At 42.4% G+C, this 26,570-nt stretch overlaps 1 protein-coding gene across 1 annotated transcript in view; it reads left to right on the top strand.

Annotated features, from left to right (window-relative positions):
* LOC136993925 (transmembrane protein 164-like) overlaps window positions 1-21,814 on the top strand; it is a 30,997-nt gene extending 9,183 nt beyond the window's left edge. Inside the window, exons 3-7 of the mRNA XM_067309552.1 lie at window positions 806-872; window positions 10,082-10,160; window positions 15,425-15,525; window positions 15,920-16,266; window positions 21,797-21,814. Coding sequence (XP_067165653.1) covers window positions 806-872; window positions 10,082-10,160; window positions 15,425-15,525; window positions 15,920-16,126 — 454 coding nt within the window. The 3' untranslated portion in view covers window positions 16,127-16,266; window positions 21,797-21,814. The remainder of the gene's footprint in view (window positions 1-805; window positions 873-10,081; window positions 10,161-15,424; window positions 15,526-15,919; window positions 16,267-21,796) is intronic.
* Window positions 21,815-26,570: the final 4,756 nt, after the last annotated feature.

Here is a 26,570-nt window from a genome sequence, read left to right as displayed (position 1 = left end):
TAAATGACATTTGAAGAACTGTTTTGAAATTGTAATACCTTTTTTCTTCCCCCCCCCCCAAGTTACTTACAAACTTTGTAATTTTTAATAGAGTTTATGACAGGCAGTGGTTGTATAATGAATTTTATGCCTTACTTTATCTCTTATATAAAGTAAACTTAAACAGTTCTGACCTTACTTCTGTGTGCACCTGATGCAACAGTGGTTCAGGGAGAGAGGACTGAAAGCTGTACGAAATACAGCACTGTAAGTTAAATACTACTTTCTTTCCCTGTTCTTCTCTTGGGATTCACTGTTGCATCTTGACAAATATAATTCTTCTTTTATTTAAGTGACTCAAAAATCAGACTTCTTCCAAATTCCTGAAGCTTTAGTTTGATGTCACGTACGTTTATGGAGTTGGATGGAAGTAAAAACTTCATCAAATATGTATTTTAAGCTCTGAAAGCAAAATGAACAGCACAATTTCAACCATTTAGCAGCCTGGACCATGAACAGGATTAATATGAACAGGCAGTCCAAACCTTCTAGGAATCCAAAGTTCATTCTAGAAAGCAGTCCTACTTCAGGAAATTATTTAAATGTTTATTTAAAGAGAGTTTTTATCCTGGTTATTGCAGTTAACAGTGGCTTTATTCAAATTCAAGCCAGCAGAATTTTCTCAAATCTCTTGCTACCGTTTATGAAAGACATACTACATAAAATACTACATAACTATACATAACATATACATATGACATACTACATAAAAAAGTTTGCATTTCATTTCCAATCTGTGAAAATGATGTCTCATCTCTCTTCTAAGGTTACAGATGCATATGTTAAATGGGGCCCTCTTGGCATTGCTGTTTCCTGTTGTTAACACGCGTCTGGTGAGTGTACTATACCTTTCCTTCTCTTGTGTGTGTTTCTACAATGCTTTCTCTAGAAACGTGCTTGACCCTTGCTTGAGCTGTCTTTAGAGGTGGCTAAATGACACAGATTTGGTTTAGGAGGTATACTTCTAAAATACTAAGCAAGTTCTGACAGTTAAAATTTCTTGCTGCATGTAAATTCACTGGCCATGGAAAACTTCTTTATTCCCATATCTTTGTTTCTGCAAATATTTCCTCCCTCTTAATTAAATTCAGCAGGATACATACTGTTTGCATAATGAATCTGAGTGATCTATAAATACCTGCTGGATTTGTGTATTGGAGAGATATCTAAGACAGTGAGAAAACGATGGGATGAGAGTGTTTCACTCAAAGCAGGTAAGTTAGCTCTTTTGCTAAGATCTTTCTGAAGTACTAGATTATCACTGAGTTGCTTCTTTTACTATGAAGAACTTGCCACTTTGAATATGGTAGTCAGATTACTAACACTTGCAAGTAGCTGCCTTTCTTCATCCCAGTCCTTTTTGTAAAGCTATCTAAAAGGTGTTTCTTCTACATTGCTGGAGCAAACAAACTGCTTTCTGAAATGCAGTTTTTTATTTGTAAGTATTTTGACGGTGTTTGAGACAACGGTATTGAATGCCTGAAACTGAAGAACTAGTTTCTTTTCAAGCAGGTGCATGTAAAACTATAAATAAAATTTAAGTGTAAAAAGAAGGTTAGACTGTAGAATGGCTAAGTTGTGAGATGGAGCTGTCAAGCGTGACTTCTTTTGGAGGTCGGTTGCTACACTGCCCTACCTTTTGTCCTTGTGTTTTACAGGGTAAATTGATTATGGGGGAAAAAAAGTTAATGAAAAAAAGTAGTTTATATCTTTCACATGATTAGGTTAATTCAAAAGTCTAAGCTCTTTTGTAGGGTGGCAGCAGTGCATTCAGGAATGTAGCCGTGGCATCGTATCGTAACCAGGGTAGGTTTAATCTAGGAAACTTTGGCAAGCAAGACCAGTGAAGATGTGGCAATGCAGTTTGTGTAGGCTGCTAATACAAGGGCATATTCAGGGTTCGAGTTGTATAGTTGGTGCTGAAATCTCTGCTGCCAAAGTTTTGATATTATTGGTACTGAAGCAGGCTAGATTGTTAGTAGATGTATGCCTGTCAGCATCATTTAAGCCTTGGAATATGCTATAGATATGGTCTTTTATTTCAGCCTGGTGGGAGCTATTAGTCCTACAGATTATAGTTTGAATTAGATTTTTTGCTTCAAGTTATTTACCTCAATCAATAAGCTTTTTTCCTGAGTGAAGTCACATAACAGCCCTCCTACGATCAAAGTGAATGCTAAGTAAATATATTTGGTTTTAGGAAAATTCACAGTCCACTTTACCAGCCTGTAAATTCCTGGTACAGGTCACTAGAATGGATCCAAAATACTAGTCTTGGAATTTTTTGTGATTGTGCTTATAAATCAATGTGGAGAGTTAATAACGTGGAGAGTGGAAGTGTGGAACAAAGTTCTTTGTCGGTTCCACCTTGATCTTTAAACTGACAGTGAACATGATGGCTTTGAAAGCAGCTTCAAGGAAAGCATGTGGCCCATGGTTAAAATGCTGTAGTGGGAGACTAAAACAACTAGAAATGGGTACACGTGAGTATGGGAGATTCCTCAGGCCTGGAAAATGCCCAGTGTTGTTGGTGTCTGTCACCTGCTCTCCCCCCAAATTAGGCACAGCAGGGTTTCTTCCTCCAAGTTTTCAAAACTGCCACAAAATTCCTGTCTTCTGGAAGAAAAATTAGCCTGTTGGTGTCCTTAGTAATACTCAAACCTATCAAGAATTAATGCTAAGAAAAGTTGTCCTGAATCTGAGCCGGATAAAATATTTCTAAGGATTATTTTTAAGAGCTGTTATGCATGCACATATGGGCACGTATGTATGTATGTACACATGCTTGCTCATTTTTTTTCAAGTAAAGATACCTTTGACTTCTTTGCAAGAATTTTTTTTGTTGCAGTTATTTAAATGTTTCTTCTAAGATAGTGTTCACTCTTAACTTTACCTGCTTACATATATATGGTGTCTGGATAAAATGTTCATATCTGTATCTGTATAGCATATGAATTAATTATATTATTAGCAAGATTATTACTTATCTATATTACTGGAGTCTGAAGTTGCCATTGCAGATCTTACAAGTGGTTGTCCATTTGCAAATCTTGACAGTCTTAGTAGGATTAAGTATAAAAATCTGCTTCCATATTGAATTTTATGGATGATATGTTGATTGGCCACACTGGTAGCTAGGAGACCTGAAAACTGAAGATTTTATTATGGATTTGTACATGGTCTCTTCCTTCCCTTCTTTAAGACTATGAAACTTTGCACTGAGACATGGTTTAGTTACCAGAGAAAGGATATTAATGGCGTTCATCTGTAGGCTTTTGCACGTTAGAAATAATCTTCCATACAGCATAAGACACACATGCACAGAAGGCTTGATCATCATTCTCAGATTTCAGTGTATTCAGTAGCGTAAGCCTAGAGTTTCTTCAAGATTTAGGTTGTCCTTCCTAATCTGGTAACTACACATATTCTTTTTCATACTAGAAATGCTTATTTTCAGTTTGCAATTGTTTTTCCTAAAACTAGTTACTGCTGAATAGAAAGGGCATTAAATGAAAAATTCAAATATGATTTCTTCATAATCGAATACTTCTCATTTCATATTTCAAATTAGGTAGCTTTCTGATTTCTATCGGATTTTTAGGAGTAACCTTTTAAGGTTAAAATACTAATGTTGAAATGTTTTAATAAGTCATTAGCTTGTATTTTCTCTGATATTATAGTAGATCTCATTTATATTTGGGCAGTAGTGATTGAACAGGAAAAATACAGACTACTTATATAAAATTCTGCCCTTAACTAGAGGTAGAGGAGCCAAAGGACTATGTCCAAGAGAAAATATTTTTGGAATAAATACAGCTCTAAGATATTTTTGGCTTAACAGCTGCTTGCTAGGCCGGTCTCTTTTCTGTGTGTCTTCTGGCACAAGATAATATGGGTGATGTTTTATAGCACTGCAGCTTTGGCCCAAATTATCTCTTGGTAGACACGCATTCTGCTCTATAACTGTCATTGCAATTGTCTACAATGACATTTTCCTGAAAGCACTGAATAACTCTTAACACTTAGTAGGAAGTTCAAAAAAAAGTGCAGTAAATTTGTCCATGCTCTCTGCTCCTCTGCTCTGATTTGTAATGCCTTCCTGAAAAGCTTTTGACTCAGTCAGGAATGGTCATCATTTTATGCCTCAACTTTTTATTTCAGTTTTGTGATATTTTAAGACATATATTTTACTGTATACATGGTTGATATAAAAACTTTGTATAGCTAGTTACATCTGTAAAGAGTTGTAATAGATAGCGTCTGGCAGAAAGTAAGAGCATGAGAAGCTGGACACCTGACCCAACTACTCATTTAAAAATGGGGGAGGGAGATCATGCTTATGGGCAGGTAGGTGGGAGAGAGTTCTGAGATCAGTGAGATCAAGGAAACAGGAGACTGTTGCTTCCCATCACCTTGAGAGATTGTACCAAACTGACATCTTCTATCTTGGACTCAGTTCTACAGATGCCTGATTGTGTCCCTAGAGTCATTACATGTAAGCTGGTTTGTACGATCAGATTGAGTGACCAGGAGACTGGGATGCCTTTTTATGAGATACAATAAACATCAAATCTAGCACTGGTCAAATAAGGAAAACACTAATAAAAGTTAAAATAAACGCATACCGTTGAGCTCAGCAGTGCATTGAACAACTGCATTTTCCTAACTTTCTTGGTCAGCTTCATCCTCTGTAGTGACAGGCCAAGAAAAAAATTCCCTCTCAAGTTAGCAGCGTTTGGGTATGTCATGAGTTGGAATCCTGGGGGGTTGCCCTAGCTGGATTTTCTGGCATTTGTATACTAGTAAAAATATAGTTGTTGTTCTTGTTTTGTTATGTTTCTGATCCCCTCCATCCCTGTAGCAAGGTGTTTTTCCTAGTCCTGTGTTCCACCATGTCTTAACTCTACTAATCTTCAGCACAAACAGATTCTCTTTATAAATCTCATGACTGTGCTTGTGCATGCTAACACTTCCCTTTGGTAGCAGATGCAGATTCTGATTCTCTCCCTCTGTGTATATATGCCCACCCTCATAGGATTAATTGAAAATGAGAACTAGATAAAACTGGATAGAACTGATCAATTAATGCTACCTTAAGGGATTATATTATAATTCTCTCTACTGACTGGATTGTGTAGACGATGGCAGATGCCTACTTGAAATTGAGATTAGGGTTTTTTGGGTGGGGGGGATGACACTCGTCAATATGTATTTGTATCAGTTACAGACAAGCAGGTGTATGGCAGGAAATCTGAATGCAACAAGCTGCCCCTAAAATATAAGAAAAGGAATTGTTGCAAATAAAATCTGGGGAAACTGGTTTAGACCTTAGCACAGATGTCACACGGATGGGTGCCTGATACTTAGCTACAGCCCTGTTACTCACTTATTTTAAGTGGCTTTGCTGTTGACATTAATGCCAACATTAGCATATCTTTATTTTTGCCTCACTCAGGTATGTGGGAATCCCTTATCTGATCTATGCCAGGTGGACAAACTGGTGCCTGAGCTGTAAATTGGCTGAATAGTGTAACAGTAACTTGAGCCCTGGTCAACTTCTTGGCTACTTGCCAGTTTGGATGTCTGCTTGAGAAATGAGTCCTAGCAGGACTGGAAATAATCTGTTTTCTGAAGGCCACTTGTGTTTTTGTTTTGGATTTTTTTTTTCTTTTTAAAGACTTCCTTGTCTGTCCTTAGACCATTCTCCTAAACTTCTCTGGCAGCTGTCTCTCCTCTGCCAAGTAAGTTATTTGCTATCCTGAGTATGTTGAGAAGTAACCAACATCTGTTACATGGGCCTAGTAGCTGTTTGCCCCATGATTTCTGCATTGTACAGCTATATATACACACACACACACACGCACACACACACACAGCCCCTATCTCCCATTTCCCATATACTGTGGTTTGCTTTTCAGGTTAAATTAAAAAATCTGCTTGTGGTTTATTTGTGGATTACTGACCCTGTCTAGGAAACTAGTCCTTAATTATAGGTTATGAATCTGGGTTACTGACTGTGTCTAGGAAAGCTACTGGTACAGAATGCCAGTTGATGTTTCCTGCAGACACCTAGCCTTCCTGCTGGGTGTGCTATAGAAAAGGGCAGAGTTGAATGACTTTTGTCCCTTTTTCTGTCATACCCTGCAGTCTTTGTAGGGGATGGTGGAGGGAGAGTTCTTGCACAACACGGTGCTTGAGCTGTTGTTGCAAATATAAAACCAAGGAATAAATAATTAACAGAGGGAGGAGTACTGCTTTCAGAAAATAGAGCAAAGTAGCAACCTCCTATTCCACTGAAAACCAACTGCTGAGTTGAAGTGGGTTTACACTAGTTGCCACACTTTGCAGGGCAGGGAGGAACTCGCATCTAAATATCAGCACTTCGAATAGAGTTCAGCCCAGAAGCCTATAGTTTTGAAGAGCTTTTTCTAAATCTTAGTGCAGTCAATGGAAAGACCTAATTGTTTCCTTAGGGCAATAGCTGGTTTAAGTTAGGGCATCCGTTACGTGCTCAGAGGACTGCTGTTGATGGCTGTGACTTTTCTTGCTCAGATAAAAGACAGAGACGAGTTCTAATCCTTCATCACATAGTTTCTCTTTTCTGCAGTCTCACAAGCAGTAGAAGTGGCTGCTAAGAGTTTAGCTAGACCACTGAACGTAACTTACCTGTTCCTGGGATGAAAACTTACTGCCTGCTCACTATTTATTCTTGGTACGTCTCCAGTGAGCCCTTAGCAAGTCTCCTGGGAATGTGGCACTTTTGAATCTGCACCATACTGGGCTGATGTGGGGGCAAGCAGCAGATGTGGCTACTTTGAGCTGAACTCTTCCTGGAAAAACAAAACACCGTATATATCTTCTAACCAAAATTTCATCAGAAAATGTAAAAACTGAATAGTCTGAATGTTTATTTCAAAATATGCTAATAGTACTCTGGATTTTGTATGCCTGTTTGAAGAATTGTGTATGTCAGTATTAGGTTGTGTTTTGAACATAGCACGATTTTATACCAATGTTAAAACCAGTGACTGGACAATGAACAGATTTTTCTTCGAGTAGGAACCTTTAAAGGAAAAGAACCTATTATCTTGAGTAACGGGGCAGCCTGTACTCTGTGTTCATTTAGACTGTTAAGAGCCTAGAATATGAGTTAGTAGAAGAAATGGATAATTTGTCATTTTGTCTTGTACCTTTATTAGTTTTAATGCCCTGAGAAGGGAAACAAGGTGAAATGCAGGAAGAGTGATGCTAGCAGCCTGCAAGGGAGAGAGGAGTTTAGGGCAAACAGTCAGCAAACAGATTGAAAATTAATATACAGATTTCAGAGTGGTCCATCTTGGTAATGAACATTCAATGTTTCTGAATGTGGGGACGGGTGTGGATAAAGAAATATACCATCAAGACATTGGTCTGTTACTAGGGAATTCCTTGTTGCTCTTGAGAGTGGCTGCTGTGTTCCACCAAAGGCATCTGATGGGAGAAGACACGTCTGTTGGGGCCTGTGGCAAGGGTCTACTTTAGTTTGTTGGAGTGTGGATTTAGATCCTCATGGCCTTTGCAGCTGCATACCATCAAATGAATTGATGATGAATTAACTCAGGAGGCAGTATTCTGAGCTCCTTTGTGTTCTGTGAATAAGTGTTGCTTTGATTTTTGGATATCTCAAACTTGATCACATTCTAAACTGCTGATTTGTTTTCATGAAGAGGTTTTTAAAATCCTGGATTGATGGGTGATCCTTTCTGTGTTGTTTCCACTTGCAAATTCTTGTTGCACATTCAAGATACCTATCTGCTATCTGTGAATGAGTGTTTATTGATAAAACAATTTACACACCAGACCTTTAGAGCCGGATGAGTCAGTTGTTCTGTACCACTTTACAGTTAATCTTTTGTGTTTGTTCTTTTCTCTTTATTGTAGCCTGGCTGTACAGCTTGAGTGCCTGCCTGTACAGAGAAGTCTGCGTTGTCACTTCCATACCAGGAAATGCACTTGCATAATTAGCCGGGCTTCAGAACAATCAATCTTTCACAGCAAAAAAATGTAGTTTTGTTTTACACAAAAAGTTACTGTCCACACTACTGCGGCAAAATAACTGTTACTCTGTTCTCAGAAGTGTCCTGAGTGTGATGTTTGTGTAACTGACCCTCACAACTCGGCGAGTGCAGAAGCCCTTATGAAACCACAGGATCCTAGAGAAGGCTCCTTGGCAGGGACTGAGTGCCTCGTGTTGTATTGTTTCTATTAGGAGCTATTGTTTCTGAAGTGTGCGTATTCCAGCTGGGAGAGGTACAGGGATTTTTTTCCATTACTAAAGCTGCGTTAGCCTCTTTTCAAATCTTCTTGTTTGATTTCCTTATTTTGCCCTAGGTGTCTTTCAACAGGTAATACAGGAGACAAAAGAAAGATTAATATTGAAGAAACTTCAGGATTTCTGTGAAGTTCTTGCTTTTGCATACTATTATCTTGGTTGGTTTTATGTTTTGATACAGAATACTTGGAGCAAGTTAACCCAACAGCTTGTATGGAAGATCCTTTCAGCCAACTCTTGGGAGAGTAAGCTAACATGTTGGAGTTTGCAATCAGGACACTGATAGTGTTTAAAGTATTCAGCTGGGGGATGCCAGGACTAATGGAATCCAGCTGTTGGGTTTAACAGCTTTTACATTCAAAATTGGATTAAAAAAAATTGTAGACTTTAAAACATCACTGTAGTATTTACCTGCTCTTTATTGACTTATTTAGGAAGAAAATTGAACTGTTTCCATCTCTGACTTCTGCTGATGCAGATTTTTTTTTTGTGGGGGTTTTGGTTTTTTTTTTTTTTTTTTGAACAGACAAGCCATGATAGTAATACTTGCATCCGGAGTCACTTTAGCATTTTAGCATTTAAAATGAGCCTGCGTTTAAACCAAAGCTAATGATTTGGCTTTGCATTATTCCTGTGAGATTTCAGACTCAAGTAAGGGTATTGTCCAATTTTCACATCTGAAATATATTAGAAAAGTATGTCTTTTCAGCCTTTTAAGTGAACTGCAACAACAACTTGGATTCTGAAGTTTGAATTTGAATTTTTCCTGCCATTGTTCAATTTTAAATGTGTTATGGTCTAGTTTGAACCTTTTTTTTTTTTTTTTTTGTAACAAATGGATATAGACAAAAACACTTACAGGAGATGGGAATAACTTTCAGATATAGTGTATTACTTTTTCTAACTCGTACAGAGCTAGAATTAGAATTAGTTGGGCTCTGGTTCAGGTTAATTTTAGAACAGTATTATTTTAGCACAGTCTGTCTGACCTCTCCTGTGAGAGGTAACATGAATTCAACTAAACAGACAAATGTCTAACAGTAATTTCTCAAAAGTTGTTAGTGGTAAATCAGGTATTGCTCATCTGCTAACAGGTAACTTGTTTATATGCATTCTTCTGCAGCTTGAAGATTGACTGGTATTCGTCTATTTTGAATTTTATTGGTTTTAAGAGAAGCGCAGTAGTTTTGCACATGTGTGCAGTTTGCTAAATCAGGTCTTTTGAAAATTTTTGCACAAGCTCTCTCAGCAATAACTTGTTTTTCATTACAATGATTTTAAAATACCTGCTTTATAGCCTTCTATCACTTGCAAGCTAGCAGTTAACTTTTTTTGTAAATAGGCTGCTGCCATGTGGGGGGGGTTTGATTACTTTGCTTTTTTGCATTGTTGTTGGTAATTTATGCTAACTGGGAAAAGGAAGAGAGCAAGCTTATGTTATCTTATGTTATTCCTCCTTTATTGTGCTGCTGGCTAATTTTGCGAATTCTCTGCTAGAAGCACTGTATTGTGTTAGCGGCAAGGAGGATGGGACGGGTAGAGATAGCTGCGTTTTCAAAGCACTGACCATTAATGTCTGTCATCACTTTGTTAATATACACAGTGACAGAAGAACTTAAATGAAGGGATTCTTGTGGGGCATGAGGAGCAGTTTTCCTTCTTAAAAATGGTTCCTTGTGACTCAGGTGTTAATAATGAAAAATATTTACAAATGTTTTCCTTATTCCTCAGCTCCCATTTGAAATGGAAATTTACTACATCCAGCATGTGATGCTCTATGTTGTGCCCATCTATCTGCTGCGGAAAGGAGGTAGGTTGGCACTTTGCCCTTTGTATGTTGAATTCGTCCCACCCAATGGAACAAGATGTGCCTAATGGCTACCACAAATTTTGCTCTTTTTCTTAAAGTATATATTACTGTTTTGTATGTTGTTACTTAATAGCTTCTGGTGATATGTTGGAGTTCCATCCTGGATAACAGCGTCAGGCCCTGAATTAGGGGAATAAAAAGATGGTCTTTTGCCCAAAGGCTTATGTTGTTTTCAAGACTTTTGCCTTCTTGGATGTTTCTTGGGAAGTACTGCACCTTAAACTGAGCTGAAAAGATCTCTTTTTATCATTAGATCCCAGGTAAATATTAATCAGCTAGTTAGATAATTTCTTGGAATTTTGAAGCTCTAATGAATTGTAGTGGCACACATTAGTAAAATAGGCTAGCTTGCTTGTTGTCTGCTCAAACAGGATTACTATCTTGCATTCACTTTACTGTACTGTTGCAGTAAGTGTGGGAATCCTAAACCATTGCGCCGACAGGGGATTTTCTAATCATCACCCCGAGAAGGTAATGTAGAACGTATTCCTCAAGCGCGATGCTTTGTCCCCCTCTAGTGTTGATGTGCCCTCAGCTGCATTGTCCAGCAGAGCTGCACTGTTTCATTTAGGAAATAGAAGCTCATAATGTATGGTCTGGATGTTCAGTAGCTTCAGTTGACAACCTAGGGATGTGATGCCAAGCAGTGGGATACAATTTAGCACATGCTCAGAACAAATTCAGCCTGTTTCATTCTGGTGAATCTCTTGTGTTTTACAGCAGCAGCCGCCACTTATAATCCTTTGCGCTTACTATACTATAAGTTTGTAACCTTCTTTTTGTTCTTGACTATTGAGTGAAGTGAAGTAAAAAATGATCCAAAGAAAAAGTGAAGTACGGTAATTCAGAGATCATTCTGTTTGTCTCTTGTTAGTGAAATATGCCAGCCACATATTTGTGCTGTGGGCAAATGGCATCATTCCACAATGGTATGGAATAAGAGTTAATATGTGGCTACTCCTTAGCAGTAGAGTTCAGGTGATAATCCTTCTTACAGTTTGAGATCTCCAGCATATGGAGCAATCTGATGTGTGAACAGATGTACCTGAAGTTCCAGGAATATCCTTTATGCTTAGTCAGAGGCCTCTGTATCAGTGTCACTTCAGTGTCAAACAGCGTCGTTGTATGGTTCAGACATATTAGACTGCAGGGGGAGCTAAGTCTCCAGCATCCTCTTTGTTAAGATGGGTGTGCAAAATTCACAATTCAAACCCAGGTTGTCCACACTGTGGAGAGAGTAAACTGATTTGGTTGTATTTTGGGCAGGGGAAAAAAATAAATCTCCGCTTGCAATCAAAAGAAGAGTAATTTTCTACTACCTTATGCTTAGATGGAAATACAAAAGAGTATTAGTTTCTGTTAAATTCTGTAAAGATTTTCACAAGCCTATTTTTTGAGAAGTTTGAATAAAAATAAATAATTAGTAAGGACACTAGAACTAGCACAAGACTTCATGGGGGAAAAAGTATAAAAGAAATGTAGTCTCTGTTCCTTGTTGATCTTTAGATTTTAAAGCCACACTTCCGTTGCCTAGATGACAAAATTAACTATTTGACTTGTCCAAGGTCACATGAGTTCTTATTGCAGAAGCAGATGATGAACCCAAATCTCCTGAATCCATATTAAGTCCTTCCCAACAGCGCTACTGAAATAATAAAGTTTAAACTGAAATATCCATTACCATGCTATTTCAACACAAGAGCAAATATACAGCCTACTTGGATGCCCCTGATCTGGAATGGTCTCAACTGTCTGGGGCATGAGCGTTTCTGAGAATGAGATTAGTGCCAGACTGGCAGTCGGATTAAATTTTTTTGAATGTGCTTAACATACCGTATAAGAACTGCCTGTGATTCGTAGTGAATAGAGAGATGGTGAAGCTCACCGCTACATATCGAAATTGATTTCCCATGTGAGCAGCAAATAGCTTGTGACAAACCCACCGCAGGCCGTTCAAACAACCTCTCAGTTGGATCTCAGTTTTCCTTTTTGTATGCCGTTGTTAACAGACTGTGTGCTAAGGAAAGTAGATCACCCTGGCCTGTTAAACAGTCATCTGTTGAATAGCACTGTTGCAGAGAGGTAGAATCTGTAGCGATTATTTATCTAATGAGAAACGTTCACAAAATATCCCAGATATGAATTTAAAATTAGTATCCCAAAACACATGTGGGAATCCAGATCGCTCTGAAATGTTTCTGTGTGGAGGTCGTTGTTTCCTTTTTGTCCCTCGATGTCTGGATAATGACACTACTGAATATCATACTGTTGTTTTCAGGATTGTGAAGTCTAGCAAGCGAGGGGGATTTTCTATTATTTGGTGAGATCAGAAGTCTGTGGAGTGTGAGAGTAACTTTTTTTTTTTTTAATTTTGCAAGAAAAAAAAGAGGATGTAGTAGTGCAAAATTCTTAGCTGGAAGAACCTGAACAGCTCTCCTAAGTGTCTGCTGAAACATGATTCTCTGACTAGATTGTTCGAGCTGGATACGAGAAACATGGGTTCAAAGCCAAACTATGCCATTGCTCTGCTTTGTAATCTTGGGCAATTTACTTAATCTCTTAAAGACTGCCTTCTTCCTCCAAGCCTGTTTCATAGCTAGGACCGCTTGTCTGTTTTAGAGTTTTACACGTTGCCTAGTGAAACAATGTAGGCCCCTAAGTTGTCCCCCAAATATCAAGGTCTCTGAATCCTAGCTTTTCTGAATGTTTACCTCTTTAGTCTAGTACCATCTGTTCTCAGGCTTTATAGAATACTTCTGAAATAACATAAGTAGATGTCAACCAGGTGAGTTCATGTGAAAACAAATATGGTATAGCACTACTCTGCCAGTTCCTGGGAGCTGTTTTAGATAGCTTAACTTATTTAAATATTATTTTGTATATTGCATCTAGGTTAAAAATGCACCTAAAACTGCGAAGACAACACTAAAAACTTTGCAAGTCAAATGACATTTTCTTTACAGCTGGGGAGGCAGCACAAAAGTTTATGTATAGCTTGACCAGGTCACTTAAAGTTGGTACTTTGGTAATAGAGCTGTGGTCGCTTAAGCTCTGACACCAAAGCTACTTGCTTCCTCCCTCACTATCTGTAATGAAAAACCATATGTCAGGTGGTATCATGTATCTGCCATCTTACCGACCTTTTCAGGTAGCAGAGTTTAATTAATATCATTGCTATTTAAGTAAAGCTTTCTGTACTAGTTTGTAAACAGGATACCCCCCAGCTCTTAGATCATACTTGCTAAGTATGTTAGAAGTATTAGACGAGTCTGAATTTTCTCCCTTTAACTACAGAGGACTCCGTTATTCATATCAAGTTCACTTTTAACTTTGGATTTTGCTTGTAGTTCAGACACTTCCTCTGACCTTCATCCGCCCACTGGAAAAGAACTCTTATAAGCTGCCTTACGCTTTCAAAGTAGCTTCCCTGCTCCTCTTTGTCATGGCTGCATCAAATCACAGCAATGGTATGCAATTGTATTTTGGGTAAAATTACAGTAATGTTGTTGTTTATTAAAGTCACAGTGAGAGCGATTGATATATGGGGTGCATACGTGTGCTGTCATTCAAGTATACAACCAACTTCTTGCTCTTTCCTGACTAGGAACGGAGCCGCTATGTTATTTTCAGTGGACAATGGATAGCTCTACTGCTTTAGAATGTAAAGTGCAGGTAATTTTGGGAAGAATATTGTAACTTTCAGAAATTTCTCTTTAAATTACATTGATTTTGCTGTAGCTACCTGGCATGACAGCCAAAATTACAGAAAAATAAATGCAGGAAAGGATTGTAAAAGGGCAATAAGGATGGAGAAAGCAGTCCTCTGGTGGTTTTAAAACAGAGAGCATGCATGACTGAATGGTGGTGCGGTGAAGCAGGGAAAAGGAGTTATTTGCCTTTTCCTTCATAAGATACCGTACATAGGCATACTCATACCAGCTTTAGTGTAGTGAGTAGTCATAGCTACCTACACATGTGCATAGTTATTCTCAGTCTCCAGTAGGCTTGTACAGCCTATGCTGAAGTCTATTGAATCTTTATGGTTATTGCTGAATGTGCTAGCTAGTGAAGGGTAATATGAATATGCCCGTCTCTGCCACAAGGCATCCTTTGAGTAATGAATATACGTGTCAACATTTGATAATATCTAACAGGGCAGAGAGCAGGCAAAGGCAGATAAAAATGACAGTGTATTTTTATAGTTGTCTGAAAGTCTACAGCTTTTTACAGAGTCTGAACAGCATGACAGTGTGCATCTTTTTTGTGTGTGTGTCCCTAGGTTATTAAAGTCATAAGGAAAGTAATATTTTCCCCACATCTTATTAACGTGTCTGTTAGTAAGACTGACAACTCTGTAAGCTGTTTCTGTTCTCGCTATATGTGTGACTATTTAATTCTAAAAATAGTCTTGCATCTGAAGGTACTTTTATTAGAGTATTCTTACTTCTTTGGTAAACTCTAGATCATGTGACATTGTGTTTTTTTCACTAAATTGCCAAAACTCATTTTCAGGAGGAGAGGCCCAAAATACTGTGGTACCTGCTGCTTCATTTGAGGGGGACAAATACTTTACAGCATCTGTGATATCTACTGAACATAAAATTGTTTATAGGGTATATTTGAGAGTATCTCCACAGCAATTTTCACTTAAGAGCATGGTCTGTCACTAATGGATTGACTACTTTATAAAGGTTTTCTGTTCCTGTGCATTATTGGTGCAAATTACTTGAATAGATGTCAACCAACAATAAAATAGGAAATGGCTATCAAGCCACACTCCAGTACAGGACTGCGCAGTAATTGCCACTACCTGGGTTAGTTCTGTGCATGCTAAAGTTATAGCTCCCATAACGAGCAGGTGTCTGAGTACGATTAACAACCTGCTTTTAGATACATTTAGTACTTCTGTGTTAGAAGGAAAAATTAGGTAAATGAGGTGAAAATCACTGGTGTTGGTGGAAAATAGGCAAGCTTAATGAGCTAATACACTGTACGTTTTAATGCTGGAGCAGAAGGAGGGAAGAAACTGATCCAGATGCTCCAGGTAAGAAGTAAGGTTCTCAAATATTAATTACTATAACAGTAGTCACTAGGTTATCAGCTAAAACCAGATACCCCAACATCTAGAGGAGAAAAGAGGATTTTCCATGAGTGTTTGGACACAGTAATTCAGCTGAATACTAATGTGTTCCTTTCTTTTCAAGGCATCGACACTCCAGAACCACTCTCCAATTTCTGGTGGGCTCTTCTGTCTACTGGGCTTATGTTCGTATATCATTTTAGCATCTTGCAGATTCTGGGATTGGTAAGTAAATGTGCATTAGTACATGGATAGTTTGCAGGTACATTCAAAGTAAAAACACTCATTAGTTTTTCAAAGTGTTCAGATTCCCATGGATAAAATTACTTGAATACAAATTTTTAATTGCACATCCTAATGGCCATTTGTATCTCATGTTTCACAAGTAGTGGCAAAACCTTGTATAAATCAGCTATGCACGTGTATAAATCCATCTCTTAAATGCACAACTGCCTTCAGATCTGCTTTCCTTCTGAAAGCTGGCCTACTGATGGTGAACAAAGGATTGCCAGCTAAACACTTTTGATTACTCTGGTAATTTGAAAATTACCATTTTAGGTGTCTGAATCAGCGCAACACAAAATGTTACTAATTTATAAATCTGTTGTCCATTTCCTAGGTCACAGAAGTGAATTTGAACGACATGTTATGCCCAGCCATCTCGGACCCTTTTTATGGGCGCTGGTATCGAATCTGGGCATCTGGACATCAGACTGTCATGACTATGACTCATGGGAAACTTATAATCCTACTGTTTTACAGCGCCGTCCCCATCTTTAAATGTAGCGTGGGCTTGTTTAGATTCCCCACTAAGAAAACAGACTGAAATTTCTCCTCAGGGAATAGGTACATACAGGAAGCAGAGACACCTATACTCATACTGGAAAAGAAAGAGGAGGGATGAGAGGACTGTGTGTTTATACTTCTTCCCACAGTTTATTGCCTCAAAAACACCTCTGTAATCAAGTGAGTGTTTTAACTGCTGTTTCTCACTGTTAATTGCCAATGGCAGAATTAGTGGCCTTATTCTGGAAATGGTCCGTGTTTTATACATTTTGTGTAGATTACAGTAGAATCTTGCGAAGCCACCCTTTAAAATTAGGCCCAGGATCTGTCCACATTCCAGCAAAGAGAGTGTCAGTGCTGCCTCGTTTTATGACTTTTTTTCTACTAAATATCAGTACACTTACATCCCGGAATAGGAGATAAAGCTGAATTATAACTCATCACTGATAAGAACAGAGCATATCTTGAAGTACATCATCCTAGCTTAACTCTTAGTGCTTGAATGTTGTCAAATGGTCACAGTGAAGAAATGTACACTGAATCTCCCAGTGACAAGTGTGAAACAATGAGGTTCTACTGTATTTTCATTAAGCTGGTTGAAAATATGGGAGAATAACAACAATAACTTGTTGCAACAATATTTGTAACAACAAAAATTGTTGCAAACAAAAACTATGTTTTAATCGGCTACTTTATTTATGAGCTGCTGTAGATTAATATCCAACTAGGTCCCATTTGTCTTAAAGCTTTGGAGATGTTTTTGAGTGACTGGAAAAACACCAGGTTGAAACTATTTCAAAAAGCCGTGTAACATCTAGGCTAAAATAGGTATTTCATCCACTGTTCTGACCTGCCTTTGAACAAGATGGTTATTGACATTTAGCTTAGATTGGAGCGGGAGTAGAGATACAAAGTGCAATGTGAACATCCAATTTTTTTTTTTAAACTTACTAGCTTTTGAAACATTCCTGCTCTGTGCTCTGCACTGACCTCAGTAGAGTGGTTAGTGAGGGAACAAAATTAAATTATTTTCTCTCTACAGCTCTGATATGCTCTGTATACAGATTTAGAAGTATAGGTATAAAAAGCAGAGTTAAATCAGTCCACCCTCTACTGGAGAGGCAGTGTTCCAGTTTACTAGTATGATTGCATTTATATGAAGAGATAGCACTAAATTTCTTGTTGACACGTTTTGGAGTAGAATGGGATGCAAGTAGAGAGCATTATAAACAGTCAGCTGGTGAACCTCTTCAGCTCTGCCACGTCCAGAGGGGGAAAGGGCTGCGCGGCAAGATGGGAACTCGTGACCTGTAGCTATTCCGATAGTTAGTTTTAAGGCCATTGTTTGTGCAGACTGTTGTATTTCAGGGCTGCAGGAATTTTGTTGTACAGAAGTTTGTTGCAATTTATAGATTCTTTTCATTGCATTGTCATGGCTGTGACTTGTAAGATAAAACAAAACCACCATACCTCCTCCTTCAGCTCAGTCACCTGAAGATATATTCTGGAGTTAAGGTACAGTCACGCATACCTCAAGAAGAAAAGTAAGAATGATAAGCGTGGTGGGGTTTTTTTTCTTTCCTGTTTTAAAAGAGCAAAATTTTCATTGGAGAGAGAGCAAATGGCTTCTCCAAATATTTTAACTCCACTTGATTTAAAAAAAAACCAAAAAACCCCAAACTTGAATTGGGAGTGCTTTGCCCCATGTTCTAATTTACAAACTGCTTTCTGGCTTGCTTCCGTGCCTGGCTGTAAAATACAGGCACACACACACACTCTGCCCTCCCCCCAGCTACTGTTAAGTTTATCTTGTTTTATTTATTTACTTAAGAAATTTGCAAAATGCCTTGAATTGGATTAAATCCGGTTTAGGAAGAATGTTTGGCGTTGCATCAAATTTTGCAGCATTGGCATTTATTGATTTTTTTTTTTTTTTTTTTTTTAATTTTAGTTACTATTATTTGAAGAACCATTCCTGTTTCCTCATCTGTTCTAAAAAATACTGTAGCTACTGGAAAAATTTGAGCAACAAAAAGAGAAGCGGCCTCCCCCCCTTCACCTCTCCCCCCCTCTACTCCCTCCCCCCTTCCCTCCTTTCTTCCCTTTCTTCCCTTTCTTCCCTTTCTTCCCTTTCTTCCCTTTCTTCCCTTTCTTCCCTTTCTTCCCTTTCTTCCCTTTCTTCCCTTTCTTCCCTTTCTCTTTCCTTCTTTCCTTCCCTTCTTCCCCCTTCCCTTCTTCCCCCTTCCCTTCTTCCCCCTTCCCTTCTTCCCCCTTCCCTTCTTCCCCCTTCCCTTCTTCCCCCTTCCCCCTTCCCTTCTTTCTTTCTTTCTTTCGCACACACGCACGCACACATGCACACCCTCTTTCTCGCGCGCGGGCCATTGCTCTCTTGTGCGCGCGCTGGCTCTTGCCCCCTCTCTCTCGCGCGCGCCAGCTTTTGCCCCCCCCCCTCTCTCTCTCTCTCTGTCGCGCGCGCCGGCTCTTGCCCCCTCTCTCTCTCTGTCGCGTGCGCCGGCTCTTGCCCCCTCTCTCTCTCTGTCGCGCGCGCCGGCTCTTGCCCCCTCTCTCTCTCTCTCGCACGCCGGCTCTTGCCCCCTCTCTCTCTCTCGCGCGCGCACTGGCTCTTGCCCCCTCTCTCTCTCTCTCGCACGCCGGCTCTTGCCCCCTCTCTCTCGCGCGCGCACTGGCTCTTGCCCCCTCTCTCTCTCTCTCGCACGCCGGCTCTTGCCCCCTCTCTCTCGCGCGCGCACTGGCTCTTGCCCCTCTCTCTCTCTCTCGCGCGCGCCGGCTCTTGCCCCCTCTCTCTCTCTCGCGCACACCGGCTCTTGCCCCCTCTCTCTCTCTCATGCGCGCCGGCTCTTGCCCCCTCTCTCTCTCGTGCGCACCGGCTCTTGCCCCCTCTCTCTCTCTCTCGCGCACACCGGCTCTTGCCCCCTCTCTCTCTCTCTCGCGCGCCGGCTCTTGCCCCCTCTCTCTCTCTCTCGCGCGCGCACGCCGGCTCTTGCCCCCTCTCTCTCTCTCGTGCGCCGGCTCTTGCCCCCTCTCTCTCTCTCTCGCGCGCACTGGCTCTTGCCCCCCCTCTCTCTCTCGTGCGCCGGCTCTTGCCCCCCCTCTCTCTCTCTCGTGCGCGCCGGCTCTTGCCCCCTCTCTCTCTCTCTCGCGTGCCCCGGCTCTTGCCTCCTCTCTCTCTCGCGTGCGCACTGGCTCTTGCCCCCCCTCTCTCTCTCTCGTGCGCACCGGCTCTTGCCCCCTCTCTCTCTCTCGTGCGCGCCGGCTCTTGCCCCCTCTCTCTCTCTCTCTCTCGTGCGCGCCGGCTCTTGCCCCCTCTCTCTCTCTCTCGCGTGCCCCGGCTCTTGCCTCCTCTCTCTCTCGCGTGCGCACTGGCTCTTGCCCCCTCTCTCTCTCTCGCGCGCGCCGGCTCTTGCCCCCTCTCTCTCTCTCTCGCGCGCGCCGGCTCTTGCCCCCTCTCTCTCTCTCTCTCGTGCGCGCCGGCTCTTGCCCCCTCTCTCTCTCTCTCTCGTGCGCGCCGGCTCTTGCCCCCTCTCTCTCTCTCACATGCGCCGGCTCTTGCCCCCTCTCTCTCTCTCTCTCGTGCGCACCGGCTCTTGCCCCCTCTCTCTCTCTCGCGCGCGCCGGCTCTTGCCCCCTCTCTCTCGCGCGCGTGCGCTGGCTCTTGCCCCCCCTCTCTCTCTCGCGCGCGCCCCGGCTCTTGCCCCCCCTCTCTCTCGTGCGCACCAGCTCTTGCCCCCTCTCTCTCTCTCGCGCGCGCGCCGGCTCTTGCCCCCTCTTTCTCGCGCGCGCGCCCCGGCTCTTGCCCCCTCTCTCTCTCGCGCGCGCGCCCCGGCTCTTGCCCCCCTCTCTCTCCCACACATGCCCTCTCTTGCCCCCTCACCCTCTCGCATGCGCCCTCTCTCGTGCGCTCACTTTCTCGCATGCGTTCTCTCTCGTGCACTCACTCTCTCTCCCTCTCTCTCTCTCTCTCTCCCTCCCCCTTTCTCCCTCTCCCCCCTCTCCCTCCCCTTTTCTCCCTCTCCCCCTCCCTCCCCTTTTTTCCCTTCCCCTTCTCCCCCTTCTCCCCCTTCTCCCCCTTCTCCCCCTTCTCCCCCTTCTCCCCCTTCTCCCCCTTCCCCCTCCCCCTTCCCTTCTTCCTTTCTTTCTTTCTTTTCTTTCTTTCGCACACACGCACGCACGCACACCCTCTTTCTCGTGCGCGGGCCCTTGCTCTCTCTCTCGCGTGCGCGCGCCGGCTCTTGCCCCCTCTCTCTCTCTCTCTCGCGTGCGCGCCCCGGCTCTTGCCCCCTCTCTCTTTCTTGCGCGCGCCGGCTCTTGCCCCCTCCTTTCTCGCACGCGCGCCTTCCTTCTCTCTCTCTCTCTTTCTCGTGCGCCGGCTCTTGCCCCCCCCCTCTCTCTCCCACACCTGCCCTCTCTTGCCCCCTCACCCTCTCGCATGCGCCCTCTCTCGTGCGCTCACTTTCTCGCATGCGTTCTCTCTCGTGCACTCCCTCTCTCTCCCTCTCTCTCTCTCCCTCCCCCTTTCTCCCTCTCCCCCCTCCCTCCCCTTTTCTCCCTCTCCCCCCTCCCTCCCCTTTTTTCCCTCCCCCTCCTCCCCCTCCTCCCCCTTTCCCCTCCCCCTTTCCCCTCCCCCTTTCCCCTCCCCCTTTCCCCTCCCCCTTTCCCCTCCCCCTTTCCCCTCCCCCTTTCCCCTCCCCCTTTCCCCTCCCCCTTTCCCCTCCCCCTTTCCCCTCCCCCTTTCCCCTCCCCCTCCCCCTCCCCCTCCCCCTCCCCCTCCCCCTCCCCCTCCCCCTCCCCCTCCCCCTCCCCCTTCCCCTCCCCTCCCCCTTCCCCTCCCCCTTCCCCTCCCCCTTCCCCTCCCCCTTCCCCTCCCCCTTCCCCTCCCCCTTCCCCTCCCCCTTCCCCTCCCCCTTCCCCTCCCCTCCCCCTTCCCCTCCCCTCCCCCTTCCCTTCCCCTCCCCCTTCCCTTCCCCTCCCCCTTCCCTTCCCCCTTCCCCTCCCCCTTCCCCTCCCCCTTCCCCTCCCCCTTCCCCTCCCCCTTCCCCTTCCCCTCCCCTCCCCCTTCCCCTCCCCCTTCCCTTCCCCTCCCCCTTCCCTTCCCCTCCCCCTTCCCTTCCCCTCCCCCTTCCCTTCCCCTCCCCCTTCCCTTCCCCTCCCCCTTCCCTTCCCCCTCCCCCTCCCCCTCCCCCTCCCCCTTCCCCTCCCCCTTCCCCTCCCCCTTCCCCTCCCCTCCCCCTTCCCCTCCCCCTTCCCCTCCCCCTTCCCCTCCCCCTTCCCCTCCCCCTTCCCCTCCCCCTCTCTCCCCTCCCCCTCTCTCCCCTCCCCCTCTCTCCCCTCCCCCTCTCTCCCCTCCCCCTCTCTCCCCTACCCTCTCTCATTTTCCTTCTTTCTTTCTTTCTTTCCTTCCTTCCTTCCTTCCTTCCTTCCTCCTTTTTCTCTCTCTCCCTTCCACTACCCCATTTCCCCCTCTGCACTTGTGCTTCCAGGCACTGCAAACCTCTCGACAACAGCCGCTGTCTCTCTGCCCCCGTTGCCTTCCTCCGGCCTCCTGGCCTGCCCTGCCTCCCTCTGCGGGAGCTGCAGTATCTCCCCCCCCCTCCACTTTGAAGGGTAGTTTTCAACTTCCAAGTTAAAGCCAAGGTGGTTTTAAAATTGATTTTATTTTTCTTCAGGGTCAATTTCGTACTTTTTTTTAAAGATCATTTCTGCATTTACCATGTCATTATCTCAGTGCTGCAGAGGACGTAGCAGGCAGAACAGTGAGCGTGCCCCCACCGCTCTCGCCAACCGGCCTGTGCCAGGGAGCTGGCGCTGCTCGTGCACTGGGCTGAGGCACAACGCTGTCTTCGGAAACTGGCAGTTCCGCTTGCCCAGCTCTCTCGTTCAAGCATCGTGTTATGCAGGCACAGGATGGAATGGCAGGGACAAGGGTTGGTGTGGGGAGGCTGAACTGCCGCATGGGCTGTTAGTTCTGAATAATCTGTAAGAGTGTTCTGCATTTAGTAAACTTTGTAATGTGCTAAAATTTGGTTATGAGGTAACATTTGCAAAGAAGGGGTAATCTGTGTATTTGTTTTTGTAATTATTTGGTCCAATTGTTTTTTGTTGCGCCCTAAGTCCAGCTCACTGGGCAAATAATTGTTAAATCTTTATATTAAAACAAATAAATGCATTTTAAGGGATACTGTACAGTTTGTTTCATTCTAGACATACCAGACACTGTGTCTTGCTTATGACTTTTTAAAACTAGGTAGGAAAACTGAACTTGGCTTTCCACTTCAAGTTGTAATACTAACAGATTCCTAGAGGGCCTTGAATATTTGACAGCTAATCATCAATCCAAAAGATGGATTTGGATTTGGTACCGCTACCAAATCTGTAAAATGCTAAAATGACAAGGTAAGCTATTTACTTGAGGAGCTTTTCCCTGCAGAGTTAATTTTTATTTTCCACATCGAGGCTTCAAGCAAGCGGAGTAATGTCTGTATCAGTCCTCGACATCTAAAGGTTACGTGGATTTTTTAGTTATTTATTTTTTAGGAATTTGCATCTATGGACAGGAGACACAAGTCTTAGATTAGTCAAAGACAAAAACACTTGCAGAGGCATGTTAAAAATTTCTTGCTTTGTCTCAATAATTATCCTACAGAGGGAGTATGTTCCCTTTCACTCATACGCAATAGAAAATGCCTCTCAGCGCAATAGGCATTTAATTCAGGAAACACGGCTTTAAAAGTCAGTTTTACCTCTGTCTGGGACTGTGTTTTGTCATCAGCACAGCGGGATGGGGGCTTTGTTGCCTCGCAGGGACACACGCCTTCCTCGCTCCTCAAACGAACATCCCTTCCCTTCCCTTCCCTTCCCTTCCCTTCCCTTCCCTTCCCTTCCCTTCCCTTCCCTTCCCTTCCCTTCCCTTCCCTTCCCTTCCCTTCCCTTCCCTTCCCTTCCCTTCCCTTCCCTTCCCTTCCCTTCCCTTCCCTTCCCTTCCCTTCCCTTCCCTTCCCTTCCCTTCCCTTCCCTTCCCTTCAGCAGGAGCCCAGCCGCCCGCCCGCCCGCCCAGGGGAAGGTGCGCCCAGCCTTCCTCCCCTCCTGCCGGGCGCCCCAGCAAGCTCTGCCCCCAAGCCCCTTGCTGCTGCGGGGACACCGAAAGCCCCTGCTGAGAGTTACAGCTGTTGAACTCTAGTGGTTCTGGTACGCTGTTCTCACTGGCTCTCCTTCCCAGGTTAAAACTTAAAAAGGGCCATACTGCTTTAGACTAAGAGTTTTGGGGTGAAATAAACCACTCATGGCAATGCAAACCTTGATATTCTTTAAAATTACACCTTCTACTGTGAGAGTAATATAAAGAAAGTATACTGAAATTATTTACTTGAAGATATTATTTGATATAAGTTTTGCTGCATGAATTCATTTTTCAACTTAACACTATTTATCCTGTTGAATAATGTTCCTATTGTACTGCAGGGAAGCGTGTTGGTCACACCAGTATAACTGGTTCTGCAGCCAAGCCCTGTTTTAAAAAAGTTCCGAGAGAGTAAAAGGCCCAATGCTGGACACAATTCAGTGCTTAAAGTTAGACGTAAAAAGTACAGAACTGGACCTGAAATGCGGATATAAGTTGGAGTGTTCAGTGACTCACTTCTGAATTAGACTGCAAGCTGCACCTGTCCAATTTGTTCCTACAGTAGGCAAAATGAAGACTGAGTTAATCACAGGGAAATATTTCCTAACATCATTAGCATCTAGAATTAGCATTAATTTTAAATGTTCCAATAAACAAAAAAACAAAAAAAACCCTGACCAAGCCACACAATTAAGGAGAGAAACATAAAAAGAAATGGTGATTCTTCTTCCATATTTTATTGGATAAATGATTTAAAAGGTAATAACAATAGTGTTAAAACTACTACAATATCTTTCCACAGCCATATCTCACAGACCCACAGATAACCTTCTATATAATTTTTTTTGCTTTTCCTCATTTTTATCTTTTTAAGCCATACTTATATTAAAATGCCCATTTCAACAGTTTCTTCACACTAATAGCAATTAAATGTGGAAGGAAGGAGGATCTAGTTATAAAGGAAGGGGTTTCGGGTAATCTGTGATATTACTGTAATCAATCAAGTTACTAAGGAAGGAAGGAAAAGAGAGAGGCCTTACAAGCTACTCCAGGTAGCTTTGAGCCTACTGTGTCACCATTGCATTACAGATAACTCAAGATGCTGGTGAACAATTCAAAGTAATTTTCTGAAACATATAAAACACTCAAATAACTTAGAAACTAGATCCAAATATTTTGAAAGAATCAACTTTGATATACAAAAACAGTCATAAGTTGTTACAAAAGTTTCAAACAAAAGTTTGTTTTCTCAGTGCGTTTATGTACCAGCGCAATTACTGGGTCCAGAGCAAAGAAAGAGGTTTTTATCCTTTATTTTTTTCTTTAACAGTAATAAAAAAAGAGGAAAACATATCTTTGTATATAAAGAATCATTGCTGGTCTTAAGAATAAATGTAACCAGAAACCCTTAAATCTGAGAGGCACACTTTGGGTTTCCTTTTCTTTTTTTTTTTTTTCCCCCCAACATAAAAGGAAAGTCACCAGTTTATTTAAATGGAGCAGATACTCAGACCTCCCCAAATAAACTTAATTCAATTAACATCACTAGCAAAAATCAGTTAGAAACTGCACAAAAATAAAAAAGTTAATACATTTAATCCTGCAGGGATTTTGTAAGGACTGGAAGGCAGGCTTTAGGAGCAGCATTTGGGCACAGCTGGAGGCTTCTTTGGTTCAATCTAACACACGCAAGAGATGTAACCTACTCCAGACAACAATTTTAAAAACCCGCACATTTGAAGACAAGTAAGGAGGTCCATATGCAAACGCCAGGGTGTGCCAGTGGATTTGGCTCTTGGTTAAATAGTAGCACATCCAAGGTCGGAGCGCGAGCGGGCCCTCGCCCCGCCACAAGCAGCGCTGGGGTGAGGTGGTGAAGCGGCCGTGCTGCAGCAGCCTGGGCGGCAGGAAGGCCGCTCGAAGCACGACCGAGCAAGAGCTGCACGTCAGCTCTAGGGGTCTGCCGTCTAACTCGGTTTATAGAACGTGGGTTTTAGGAACGTTAAGCAAAAGAATTGAAAGAAAACCCTTTCAATAGAATAAGGCAAACTGATTAGTTCTCAGTGGAAGTTAGCGTTCCAGCGTAAAAACAGTGAAACAGGCTACTTGGTTGTACCTTAACTACTCATAAAGTACCCCAAATAATAAAAAAAAGTCTGCATCTAAAACCAGCAATATATCTGAAAGGGCAATAAACATAATTACGAGGGAATGACATTTATGAAAGTGTTTCTTGATCAGCTTTAAGCAAACAGACCTATTCTGTCCCAGTGCATGTCACAGTGAACTGCGCATTTTGTACAAATAAACCCACAATTACACAGAAACAATCTGTAGCATTCTCAGCACTTGCATGCTGAGGAGGTAGGTGCCCTAGAAACACTGTAGATAGACTGATTATTCTAAGCATTTTTATAAAATATCATACAAATCTGATTGACCATAGACTTTGTAACAGTTTTTTAATTAGTGATACAAAACTCTGGTCCAGAAGGGTCTGGCATTAACTCATTTTAAAAGCACACCTTTACAGTTTGTATAACACCCTTTGAACTATATTTTTAAGCAGCAGCTACTGAGAGATAGACAAAAATGCGTTGTGCATGATGCTGTATACAAAAAGGAGACAAAACTATCCTTTTTTCCCCCCAAGCCATGGTGGGAAGTATTGCTGACCTTGTCCTTAAAAACCTGCAGAATTGTTTATTCATCAGTATATCATTATTACACTGGTAAGAAATTCTGTATAATATCTGCATATATCAAAGATTTTTTAAAAAATCTGATATGATTTTAGATCCGCATGACCAGTCACGTGACCTGCTTGAGGTTGATTAGCACCTTTCAATACATATATATTTTTATATATAATAGATCTTTTTAAAAAACTTCTAACAATGAGCTCATACAGAAGCATGAGCTTGCTGTAACGGGATGACAGATAAAGATGGGGTTGGATGACTTTTTTTGCAGCAGACAATATGATTCAGTTTGTGCTCTGTTTCCCTAGAAGGGCAAGGAAAAAAAAACAACAAAAAACAAACAAACCTCTGTCAGGTAGCCACTTGTTCACAATTTCCACTTGAAGACTAATCCATTTAAAAATGTTCCCCAAGTAGAAACACAACAGTATCATCCAAAATAGCCTCTATATAAACATCTATTAATTTTTGCAGCGTCTGCCTGGCACCTCTTGGCTCCTGAATTTTCAGGCCCTCTGTTTACTTATAAATTAAGGCATCACAACTGAAAATGTTAATATTTGGACATCAAATGCTGTGGATGAAGGAATACCGAAGACCTTCTATAAGAACCTCTATAAAAATTAAGTAGCAAAGCTAATCTCACA

The sequence above is a fragment of the Apteryx mantelli genome, chromosome 22 (assembly GCF_036417845.1).
Source record: "Apteryx mantelli isolate bAptMan1 chromosome 22, bAptMan1.hap1, whole genome shotgun sequence".
In the NCBI taxonomy this organism is placed as follows: domain Eukaryota; kingdom Metazoa; phylum Chordata; class Aves; order Apterygiformes; family Apterygidae; genus Apteryx; species Apteryx mantelli.
This window is presented reverse-complemented; position numbering and strand designations above follow the sequence as displayed.